This window comes from Pristis pectinata, chromosome 1 (genome assembly GCF_009764475.1).
Source record: "Pristis pectinata isolate sPriPec2 chromosome 1, sPriPec2.1.pri, whole genome shotgun sequence".
Classification (NCBI taxonomy): domain Eukaryota; kingdom Metazoa; phylum Chordata; class Chondrichthyes; order Rhinopristiformes; family Pristidae; genus Pristis; species Pristis pectinata.
In genome coordinates this window covers 116129237-116141526 of record NC_067405.1, presented here as the reverse complement: position 1 = coordinate 116141526, position 12290 = coordinate 116129237, and the positions used below count along the sequence as shown (strand labels likewise).

Below are 12290 nucleotides of genomic sequence, written 5' to 3'. Positions count from 1 at the left end.
ATCACATTCTTTCTATACTACGGAAACCAAAACTGTACATAATGTTCTAGATGTGGCCTCACCAAAGTTATACCAAGATCCCCCTGCACTTATACTATATGCCTCAGCTAATGAAGGCAAGCATTCCATATACTTTCTTTGCCACTCTATCTACCTGCGCTGTTATCCTCAGCGACCCTTGGATTTGGACACTAAGGTCCCTTTATTCTTCAATGGTCTCTAGGTCCCTACATGTCGTAACTTTATTAGACTTCCCAAAATTGCATCTGCCATTGCTCTGCCCAATTTACCAGCTGTTCAATATCATTGTGTAGCCTAGGACTACCCTTCTCATTATCAACACCTTCACCAATTTCTGTGTCATCTGCAAATTTACTAATCATAACTACTATGTTGTTAATGCATATAACAAGCCGCAAGGATCCCAGCACCACTCCAGGCCTCCAATCACAAAAACAACCATCCACCATCATACTCTGTCTCCTATTATCAGGCCCACTTTGAATTCAATTTGACAACTTGCCTTGGATCCCATGGGCTTGAATCTTTTGGACCAGCCTTCCATGTGGGATCTTGTCGGAGGCTTCAAAATTCAATGTAATCTCAAGAAGCTACATCTTCAGTATAACAAAATGCAGGGTTCTGGACTCAAAATTGAATACAATTTCAGAAAAGACCACCCTTCAATTTCAAAAGATTCCAGATCTCCAGGATACCTGCTACATTTCTTCAATGATTTCAAATAGTTGTCAGGGACACCTAACTGCTCCCTGATCGCTTATGTCTGCAGGAAGTGTGTCCAGTTGCAGCTCCTCTCAGTTGGAACAGCAGACTTGCTGAGGAACATACAGGAGGCAGAGTGTTATAAATAAGAGTTTGAGTGAGGTGATCACACCAAAGGTTCAGCCAGATGGTGACCTCCAGGAGGGGAGGGCAGACAGTGCAGTAGTTTGCTGTGGCTACCCTCTTCTCAAACAAATATACCATTTTGGATACTGTTGGTGGTGGTAGCTTCTCATGAGAAAATAACAGCAGCAGCCAGATCAGTGGCACCATACCTGGATCTGCTGTTCAGCAGGGTAGGTCAAAGATTAAACAAGCAATAGTGACAGGGGACTCTTTAGCCAGGGGCACAGATAGCATTTCTGTGCTGAGAGTGAGATTCCATGACGTGTGCCTTCCCTGGTGCCAGGGTCAAGGATGCCTCTGAGTGGGTACAGGACATTCTGAAAGAGGAGGGTGAGCAGCCAGAGGTTGTTGTCCATATTAGTACTAACAACATAGGCAGAAAGAGAGATGAAGTCCTGCGGTGAGAACATAGGGAATTAGGTACAAAATTAATAAACCGGGCCTCTAGGCTGGTAACCTCAGGATTACTCCCCGTGCCAGGTTCTGGCGAGGCAAGAAATAGGAAGACAGTACAGTTGAATGTGTGGCAAAGGAGTCAGAGCAGAGGGGAGGGCTTCAGGTACATGGATGAATGGGCCCTCTTTCCAGGGCAGCAGGGACCTGTACAAGAATGACAGGTTGCTCCTAAACTGGAGCAGCACCAATATGCTCGCAAGGAGGTTTGCTAGTGCAACCCAGGAGGGTTTAAACTAACATGGCAGGGGGTTGGGAAACAGAGCAGTAGGTCAAGTGGACGAATTGAAGGGAAGATAGGTCAGGTCAAATCAGACTGAAAAGAAGACAGGCAGGGTCAGGTTAATGAACACAGTGATACTGCTGGGCTGAAATGTATTTATTTCAATGCAAGAAATATTATGGGTAAGGCAAATGAACTAAGAGCCTGGATTACCAGCGCCTCTACTTCCTCAGGAGGCTAAAGAAATTTGGTTTGTCCCCTTTGACTCTCACCAACTTTTACCGATGCACCATAGAAAGCATCCTAGCTGGATGTATCACGGCTTGGTACGGCAACTGCTCTGCCCAAGACCGCAAGAAGCTGCAGAAAGCTGTGGACACAGCCCAGTGCATCACGGACACCAGCCTCCCCTCCTTGGGCTCTGACTATGCCTCTCGTTGTCTTGGTGAAGCAGCCAGCATAATCAAAGACCCCACCCACCCGGGTCATTCTCTCTCCTCTTCCATTGGGTAGAAGATACAGATGCCTGAGGGCACGTACCACCAGACTTCTACCCCACTGTGATAAGACTATTGAACGGTTCCTTTATACAATGAGATGGACTATGACCTCACGATCTACCTTGTTGTGACCTTGCACCTTAGTGCACTGCACTCTCTCTGTAGCTGTGACATTTTACTCTGTACTGTTAATGTTTTTAACCTGTACTACATCAATGCACTTTGTATTAACTCAATGTAACAGCACTGTGTAATGAATTGACCTGTATGATCAGTTTGTAAGACAAGCTTTTCACTGTACCTCGGTACAAGTGACAATAATAAACCAATACCAATAGTGCACGAAACTATGTGCTGAGGTCAATACAGAAACTTGGTTGAGAGAAGGCCGGATTGGCAGCTCAACATTCCAGGATTTAGATGTTTCCAATGTGATAGATGGATGTAAAACAGATGAAGGAGCTGTACTATTGATCAGAGAGAATGTCACATCTGCACTTAGAGAGGACATACTGGAGGGCTCATCCAGTGAGGCAATATGGCTAAAGCATATGAATAGGAAAGGTGCAATCACTGTCCAAAGAGGGGAGACTACAGGCCTCCCAAAAGTGTTACGGACTCAGTGAAAGTCCCTTTAAGATAGAGAGAGTGTGTATGTGTGTGTGGGGCGTGCTTACGTCAATAGAAGATAGAGGACGTAATGATGTTGTTGAAGAAGTTAGAAGAAGAAGAAGGAGAGAGAGAGAGAGAGAAGGGAGAGAGACACCAGCCTGCTAGTTTTCTCTATCGATGGATGAGAAACAATAACTGTGTTTACCACTGAAATCCATGTATGGAAGTTGGAAGTAATCCAGTGGAGTTCACTTTGTTGCTGACCTGTAGAAGGAAACAGGTATTTGTGTGTGGACGACCACGATTTGGATGCTTTTCGGGGTGAGGAAGTCACTACCGAGTAAACACTGAAGTGTCGATGGGGTTCCATCGTGGAACATTTGGATTTCGTATTTACTCTCTCTATGTTTCTCTATGTCTACGTCTTATCTTCAGACAACGGTGGTTGTTGAAGAAGCCCTTGCTCATGTTTCACCTTATGGCTTGTGGAACTGAACTTTAAGAACCATTCCGGAATTTGGAGTTTTGGACTTTGCCACACACACACACGAAGAGTTTAGTTTTGGGGTTAACGTCCGAGGTTTAACATTTTTGAATTCTAACATACTAACATTTTTACTTTTATTTTATGCATTATCGTAAGTAGTGATTAATAAAATAGTTTTTAACACTGAATCATGCTCAGTGTGCTTCTTCTGTTGCTGGTTCATGACAAAAGCTAGTGAGAGATAGAGGAACAGATATGTACGTAGATTATGGAAAGAGATGAAAGCAACAGGGTTGTTGTGGGTGACTTTAATTTCCCCAGTATTGACTGGGAGGCTTAGCTGGTACAGAATTTGTTAGGTGCATCCAGGAGGGTTATTGAAACAGTATGTCACTAACCCAACCAGGGAATGGGCCTTAATAGACCTTGTATTGGGAAATGAGCCTGGCCAGGTGATTGGAGTTTCAGTGGGAGAGCATTTTGGGAATAGTGATCACAACACAGTAAGTTTTCAGATAGTTATGGATAAAGATAAGAGTGGATCTCAGGGGAAAGTGCTAAGTAGGGGGAAGGCTAATTATAACAGTATTAGGCAGGAACCGGGGAGAGTAGATCGGGAGCAGCTATTATTGGGTACGTCCACAAGTGATTCGTGGGAATTGTTTAAAGGCCAGCTTGTCAGAATTCAGGACCAACATGTTCCTGTGAGGAAGAAAGGATGGCAAGATTTGGGAATGTTGGGCTGTAAATTTAGTCAAAAAAAAGGAAGCATAAGGGTCTAGGAAGCTGAAATCAGACAGTGCACTCGAAGAATATAAAGGAAGCAGGAAAGCAATAGGGAATCAGGAGGGCTAAAAGGGGCCATGAAGTGTCCTTTGGCGAGTAGGATTAAGGAGGATCTTGAGGCATTTTATACCCACATTAAAGACAAGGTAGTAGATAGGGAGAGGGTAGGATCATTCAAAGACGAAGAGAACTTCTGCCTGGAGCCAGAGGAAGTTGGGGAGATAATAAATGAGTGTTTTGCATCAGGAGAAAGACATGGAGGATAGTGAAATCTGGGAAGGGTATGCTGATATCCTACAGCATGTTGATATCAAGGAGGAGGATTTGTTGGGTCTTCTGAAGAACAATAAGGTAGATAAATCTACAGGGCCGGATCTATCCCAGGTTACTGAGAGAGGCAAGCAAGGAGATTGCTGGGGCTTTAACAAAGATCTTTGTGTCCTCTTTAGTCATAGGTAAGGTCCCAGAGGACTGGAGGAGAGCCAGTGTTCTTCCCCTGCTTAAGAAGAGCAATAGGGACAAATAAGAAAATAATAGGCTGGTGAGCCTTACATTAGTCATAGGGAAATTATTTTGAGAAGTTCTTAGGGATAGGATCCACTCACATCTGGAAGATCACAGGATAGTACGGCTTTGTGCAGGGGAAGTCGTGCCTTACAAATTTGCTTGAATCTTTTCTTTTGAGAAGGTGACGAAGATGATTGATGAGGGTAGGGCAGTGGATGGACTTTAAGGTATTCAACAAGGTAGGCTGATTCAGAAGGTTATGGGACATGGGATCCACAACGACTAGGTAGATTGGATTCAAAATTGTCTTGACCATAGAAGACAGAGGGTAGTTGTGGAAGGATGTTATTCTGACTGGAGGTCTGTGACAAATGGTGTTACACGGAATCACTACAGGGCCTTTGTTGTTTGACATATATGTAAATAATTTTGATGAAAATGTTGGTGGGCTGATTGGTAAGTTTGCAGATGACACAAAAATTGGTGGAATTGTGGATAGTGAGGAAGCTTGTCAAAGGTTACCAGTTGGAAATATGGGCAGAGAAATGGCAGATGGAGTTTAATCCAGACAAGTGTGAGGTGTTGCACTTTGGGAGTCAAATGTAAGTATACTGTAAATGGTAGGGCCCTACAGAGCATTGATGCACAGAGGGAGGGATCTTATGGTGCAAGTCCATAGCTCCTTGAAAGTAGCAACACAAGCAGAAAGGGTGGTAAAAAGGAGTATGGCATGCTTGCCTTCATGGATCAGGGCATTGAGCAACAAAGTCAGGAAGTCAAGTTGCAGCTGTATAAGACTTTGGTTAGGCCACATCTGGAGTACTGTATGCGGTTCTGGTCACTGCATTACAGGAAGGATGTGGAAGCTTTGGACAGGGTGCAGGAGAGGTTCAGCAGGATGTTGCCTGGATTAGAGAGTATTAGCTATAAAGTAGAGGTTGGACAAACTTAGATTGTTCTCTCTGGAGCGTTGCAGGCTGAGCGACAACTTGATGGGAATGTATAAAATTATGAGAGGATAAGAGGCATAGAGAGGGTTGTCAGTCAGTCTTTTTCCCCAGGGTGGAAATTTCAAATACTAGAGGGCATAGGCTTAAGGTGATAGAGGGAAAGTTTAAAGGCAATTTGCGCAGCAAGCTTGTTTGTTGTTTACACAGAGAGCAGTAGTTGCCTGGAACGTACTGCCAGGGGAGGTGGTGGAAGCAGATATAATGGGAATGTTTAAGAGGTATTTAGACAGGCAAAGAACAGACAGGGAATGAAGGGATAAAGACCATATTCAAGCATCATGGTCGGCACGGACATCATGGCTGCAGGGCCTATTCCTGCACTGTACTGTTCTATGTATAATTACTTCTGCATTTCGACCTCCTCTAGACTTTTGTTACCCTGCAATATCACCTCTTTTGTCACTTAGGCTCTCCTATCACCTGCACTGTTCTTGGCAGGATGTAGGCCACTGACAATGTATGTCTGATCATGAATTGATATTGAGGGAATGGAATCTGCTTCTGTTATGATGCATCGCAGAGTTGGGCCTACAAAGTGACTTATGTGCAATCAATCACAATTTAAATCAGAGGGAAGAAAGCCTGCAAACTTCTCAAATATGCACCCGGAGCAGATGTGGCTAACTACTAAAACACCTTCACTCTTTCTTCCTTTTCCCTCATTTAGCAGCTTCAGTGTACCCTCTGCTCATTCACTTAGTCTTGCTTCATGAGAAATGGAACCAAGTCAGGAAACAACTAGCTAGAACAGGAACCTTAAAGTCAACACCTTTCATCACCTGGACTCCTCAACTTTAAAAGGAGCTATAGAAAGCACAATACACTTAAAGAACCATACTAAGAACCAGCTGAAATCAATTAACAACTGACATGCAAGTAGCCAATGACTGCTTTAAGTAGTGAGTAGTCCTTCCTCCTGATGTTAATTGAGAGCACTTCTCAACTCTGTTACTCTACCATGGAGATGGATGAGAAGCACGACATCTACCTCCAAATTAAACACCATTATATTGCTGTTACCTCAAAAGATAAAAACTGCAAATTGACAATGTTGGAAATTTGAAATCCAAACAGAAGATTAGCAAGACAGAATCCATTTCTGGAGATAGAATCAGAGTTATTGCTTCGGGTCAGAACTCTTTCACTGAGAAATCAGGCCAAAACATTTCATTCTCCACAGATGCTGCTGAGTAACTGCAGCATTTTCTGTTTTTTTTAAAATGGCTGTTTCATCACAGGCCTTCAGCTAAAATCCTGGCAACCTAGAAGTCTAATACTCAAAGAACTGAAGATCAAGATGATAATTCACCATTGCCTTCAACAAGGAACACACAATAAACATAACTTTCCTGCCAAATCTCATATCAAATAAAAGTAAAAATAAACCATAGAGTTTTTATAAAACAGAAAATATTGGAAGTAATGAACAGGTCAGGAAGTATCTGTGGAAAGAAATTTAACTTGTATCACTTCCATGATATCATTGCCAAAATACAAGGGCTTAGTCTCCAGCATCAGTAATTATACTATGCTATTACACTGCCTACATCTGCATTATTTCCCATCTTCCCTCCCCAAAGGATTGAAAAACAAAATGAACATACTTAATCACATTTGTAGAATTACACACTTACATCCAGATGCCTTTTGTTAATCTCATAAATAATCTCCAGATGTCTGGGTAAGAGTTTCTCAAAGAGATGCACAGGCCAACGTTCAAGGGCCTCAGGCAAAACTGTGTGATTAGTATATGCAAATGTATTCTTGGTGATAGTCCAAGCCTGAAAAATGACAGAAATATTTTACTTCTATATTGATTTCACATTTTAATTCATGGCATTTATACTTCATGTTTAACAAGGAGTTTCAGCATTCAAAGTGCTTTCACCAAAATCTCAATCCTTGTATCACCATTAACACTGTTGATATGTAGAGGGTCCTTGGAGTCCAAGCCCATAGCTCCCTGAAAGTGGCTACAAAGATGATAGGGTGGTAAAGAAGGCATATGGCATGCTTGCCTTTATTAGTTGAGGAACGGAGTTCAAGAGCCAGGAAGTTATGTCGCAGATTTATAAAACTCTAGTTAGGCCGCATCTGGAGAATTGCATTCAATTCTGGTCGCCCCATTTCAGGAAAGATGTGGACGCTTTGCAGAGGGTGCAGAAGAGGTTTACCGGGATGTAGCCTGGATTGGAGGGCATCTGCTATAAGGAGAGGTTGGACAAACTTAGGTTGTTTTCTCTGGAGCGGCGGAGGCTGAGGGGAGATCTGATAGAGGTTTATAAGGTTATGAAAGGCATAGACAGAGTAGACAGCAAGTATCTTCTTCCCAGGGTTGAAATGTCTAATACCAGAGGGCATGCATTTAAGGTGAGAGGGGGAAAGTTTAAAGGAGCTGTGCAGGGCAAGTTTTGTTTTTACACAGGGAGTGGTGGGTACCTGGGATGCACTGCCAGGTGTGGTGGTGGAGACAAATACAATAGAGGCATTCAAGAGGCTCTTAGATAGGCACATGAATGTGCAGGAAATGGAGAAGTATGGACATTGTGTAGGCAGAAGGGATTACTATAATTGGACTCAGTGTCTCAGGCTAAAAATATGAGAATCTCAATAGTCTCAACTCATTTTTCAATCGATCTGGTTCCTTATCATAATAATACCCATGATTTGATCAATTTTAGCAACCTAAATTGAAAATGGCGAAGTGATAATTGGCTCAAATTGGGGAGAAAAGATATTAGAACAGTACAACACGGGAACAGGCCCTTCAGCCCACAATGTGTTGCCGAACTAAATAAATTAGTAATCAAATGCCCAAATAAACTAATCTGGTTGAGATAAGACTCATATTGTCACTTCCAAGTAAGGCATTGAGGAATTGGGTTAACTATGGAAGCTTTCATGTTAGAAACAAATTGAATTTATCAAGATGCTTAAGATCCTTTTATAGCCACTGGTCTTGCATTTTGGAGCTACTGTGCTCTAATGTAACTTATTTTATTTACAAGGTCCAACCTGATCCCAATCAAGCTTCTCGATGTCCACTAAAATCCTCATTAACTCAGGAATCGCCAAGGCAGGATGGGTATCATTCAGCTGAATTGCCACCTATAAATAGTGTAGAGGGAATGAAATCTTATTGTCTGTATACAACGTGCATCAAATTAATTAGGAAACATTCATTATTGTTTGGGAATAGTACCTCTGTCCAACAAAACACTGTTTAGTTTTCTGGCAACATTAAGTGTAACAGTGAGGTTTTCCATTTCTCTCACTTTATCCTCTTCGACAGTGCTAGTGGAGTATAAGGGATGGAACAGAGAAACTAGGTATGAGTGAGGTTTGGCTATGTACAAAGGATGAGGGATCCCCAATAATAACATGGCTATTAGGGTGCACTTGCAAACTTGTCATCTTGCCTTTCTTTCATTATGCTTCATTACATTACCCAGAATTCCCATGCTTTGCTCCTGCTCTGCTATTTTGTTTTAATCTGTCATATTTCTTCTGGAGCAAAAGCAAAATACTGCACTGCTGGAAATCTGACATGAAAACACAATATTCCACAAATTTTGCCAGTACCTTTTCATCTTCTGTTTTGGAAGACATCTTTTGTTTGTGTAATCTCTTTCACTTATTTCCTTTGACACATACTATTGCTTGTTTTTTTTTCATCTTCTGCCTTCTGTCCAAACACAAAATTCTTTTCCTTGATTCTGACCTGCTTAAAAATGGTTCAATATGCAAAAGCTTCCAGTTTTGAAACATTAACCTGATGTTTCCCTCCCCACAGATGCTGTGAGACAAGAGCATTTTTGGCATTTATTTCAGATTTCTAGGATTTCTTACTACACCCAAATTCCTCCACTACACTTAATATGATTACCTTTCCTGTCAAGTGCTGAGCACGGCACAAGCTACCTGTAAGCAGTTGACACTCATATTGTACCAAACAGCAAAACATAAATTGTTGCAGCAGACTATAAGTTTAAGAATCACCATTTATACTATGCAACCCAACAAATGTTGATCACAACATAAATGTTTGCAGATTCCTAACATTAAACAATGGTTCAAAGAATTATGAGGGGCATAGATGGTGTGAACACACATTGTCTTTTCCTAGGGAAGGGGAACTAAAAACTAGAGGGCATAGGCTTAAGGTGAGAGGTGAAAGATTTAAAAGAGACCGGAGGGGCAACTTCTTCACACAGAGGTTAGTGCGTATATGGAATGAGCTGCCAGAGAAAGTGATTGAGGCAGGTACGATAACAACATTCAAAAGGCATTTGGACAAGTACGTGGATATGAGCAGTTTAGAGGGATACGAGCCAAATGCAAGCAAATGGGACTAGCTTGGTGGGCACCATGGTCGAGTTGGGCCAAACGGCCTGTTTCCATGCTGTATTACTCTATTACACGAATGTCAAGGTTGTATTCACTAAACATTTCCCAAAGATTTTTAACATTTTGAAGTTTTTAGTAATTAAAACATAAGAGATTCTCTGAATTCCAGTCAACAATTTTCTCACTCAAAATATTCAATGAGGAAGTATTAGATCTGTAAAGTAGATCCATTTACAGAAATCAGTACATGACCTTTCTCTGGTCATCACTTACACTCCACTGGTATTGCTGTAGAGGATAAAGTGAGAGGAATGGCTCTGCTCACCTTAGATAGTCAGATGCACATCTAACAATTTCATCCAGTATACAGCAATCATTTCCATATTTAAAGGCTGCCTTTACAATGATACTCAACATTAAAAATCCATCCACTCACCCTGTAGGTACATCTCTTCTTGGTAGATTGGTTTATTATTGTCACGTGTACTGAGGTACAGTGAAAAACTTGTTTTGCATGCCACCCATACGGATCATTTCAATACAATAGTGCATTGAGGCAGTACAAGGGAAAACAATAACAAAATGCAGAATAAAGTGTTACAGTTACAGAGAAAGTGCAGTGCAGGTAGACAATAAGGTGCAAGGCCATAACGAGGTATATTGTGAGGTCAAGAGTCCAATTTATCATACTGAGCAACTGTTCAATAGTCATACAACAGTGAGATAGAAGCTGTCCATGAGACCTGGTAGTATGCGCTTTCAGGCTTTTGTATCTTCTGTCTGATGGAAGAGAGGAGAAGAGAGAATGTTCTGGGTGGGTGAGGTCTTCGATTATGCTGGCTGCATTAGTGAGGCAACTAGAAGTATAGGAAAGCCCATGGAGTGGAGGCTGGTTTCCGTGATGTGCCACGTGTCCACAACTCTCTACAGTTTCTTGCAGTCACTAGCAGAGCAGTGGCTATACCAAGCCATGATACAGCCGGATAGGATGCTTTCTAAAATTGATAAAAATTGGTGAGGGTCAGACATGCCAAATTTATTTACCCTCCGGAGGAAGTAGAGGCACTGGTGAGCTTTCTTGGCCATGGCATCTACATGGTTGGACTAGGACGGGCTATTGGTGATGTTTACTGAGGATCTTGAAGCTCTCAACCCTCTTGACCTCAGCACCATCAATGCAAATAGGAGCATGTGCACCGCCCCTCTTCCTGAAGTCAATGACCAGTTCCTTTGTTTTGTTGACATTGAGGGAAAGGTTGTTGTCATGACATCATGTCACTAGGCTGTCTATCTCCTTCCTTTACTCCAACTCATTGTTATGAGAGATACAGCCCATTATGCTGGTATCATCTGCAAACTTGTGGATGGAGCTGGAGCAGAACCCGGCCACACAGTCGTGTGTATAGGGGGTAGAGTAGGGGGCTGAGGACACAGCCTTGTGGGGCACCAGAGTTGAGAATAATCATGGCAGAGGTGTTACTACCTATCCTTACTGATTGCAGTTGGTTGTCCAGGAAGTCAAGGATCCAGTTGCAAAGGGAGGTGTTGAGTCCCAGGTCTTGGAGTTTGGTGATGAGTTTGCTCGGAATTACAGTATTGAATGCAGAGCTGTAGTCAATAAACAATAGCCTAACGGAGGTGTTTTTACTGTCCAGATGCTCCAAAGGTGAATATAGGGCCAGGGAGATGGCGTCCGCTGTAGATCTGTTTCAGCAGTAAGTGAATTGCAGTGGGTCAAGTTTGTTTGGGAGGTTGGAGTTGATGTGTGCCATGACCAGCCTCTTGTAGCACTTCATGGTGGTAGATATCAGAGCCACTGGGTAGTAGTCATTAAAGCACATTATCTTGTTTTTCTTAGGTACCGGGATGATAGTGACCTTCTTAAAGCAGGTGGGAACCTCAGCTTGAAACAGGGAGAGGTTAAAAATGTCTGGTAATACCCCCGCCAGCTGTTCTGCACAGGATCCAAGGACACAGACAGATGCTTTCCACGGGTTCACTCTGTGGAAGACTGATTTTATGTTTGCAACGGTGACTGTGGGTTCAGGTGCATTAGAGGCTGTCGGAGTGGGTGGTGACGTGCCAATGCCCTTCTGTTCAAAAGGTGCATAGGATGCATTAAGCTCATCAGGAAGGCATGCGCTGTTGTCGGCAATGCTGCCCAACTTCGTTTTGTAGCCCATTATAGCATGTAAGCTCCACCACAACTGACTGCTGGTCCGGGACTCGATTTTGGACTGATATTATCTTTTGGTATCTCTGATAGCTTTATGGAAGCTGTATCTCGATTTCTTATAATAGGTCAGGGTCACCAGATTTGAATGCCACAGTCCTGGACTTCAGTAGGGAGTGGATCTCCCGGTTCATCCATGGTTTCTGGTTTGACAACATCCAGATTGACCTCTTTGGTACACAGTCCTCTACACACTTGCTGATAAAGTCCGTGATGGTGGTAA

General features: G+C 42.6%; 1 protein-coding gene across 1 annotated transcript in view; it reads right to left on the bottom strand.

Moving 5' to 3' along the window:
• Positions 1 to 12290, bottom strand: part of pygl (phosphorylase, glycogen, liver) — a 71001-nt gene that overhangs the window by 22755 nt on the left and 35956 nt on the right. Inside the window, exons 10-11 of the mRNA XM_052038326.1 lie at positions 8503 to 8595; positions 7122 to 7268 (exon numbers count right to left, since the gene is read on the bottom strand). Coding sequence (XP_051894286.1) covers positions 7122 to 7268; positions 8503 to 8595 — 240 coding nt within the window. The remainder of the gene's footprint in view (positions 1 to 7121; positions 7269 to 8502; positions 8596 to 12290) is intronic.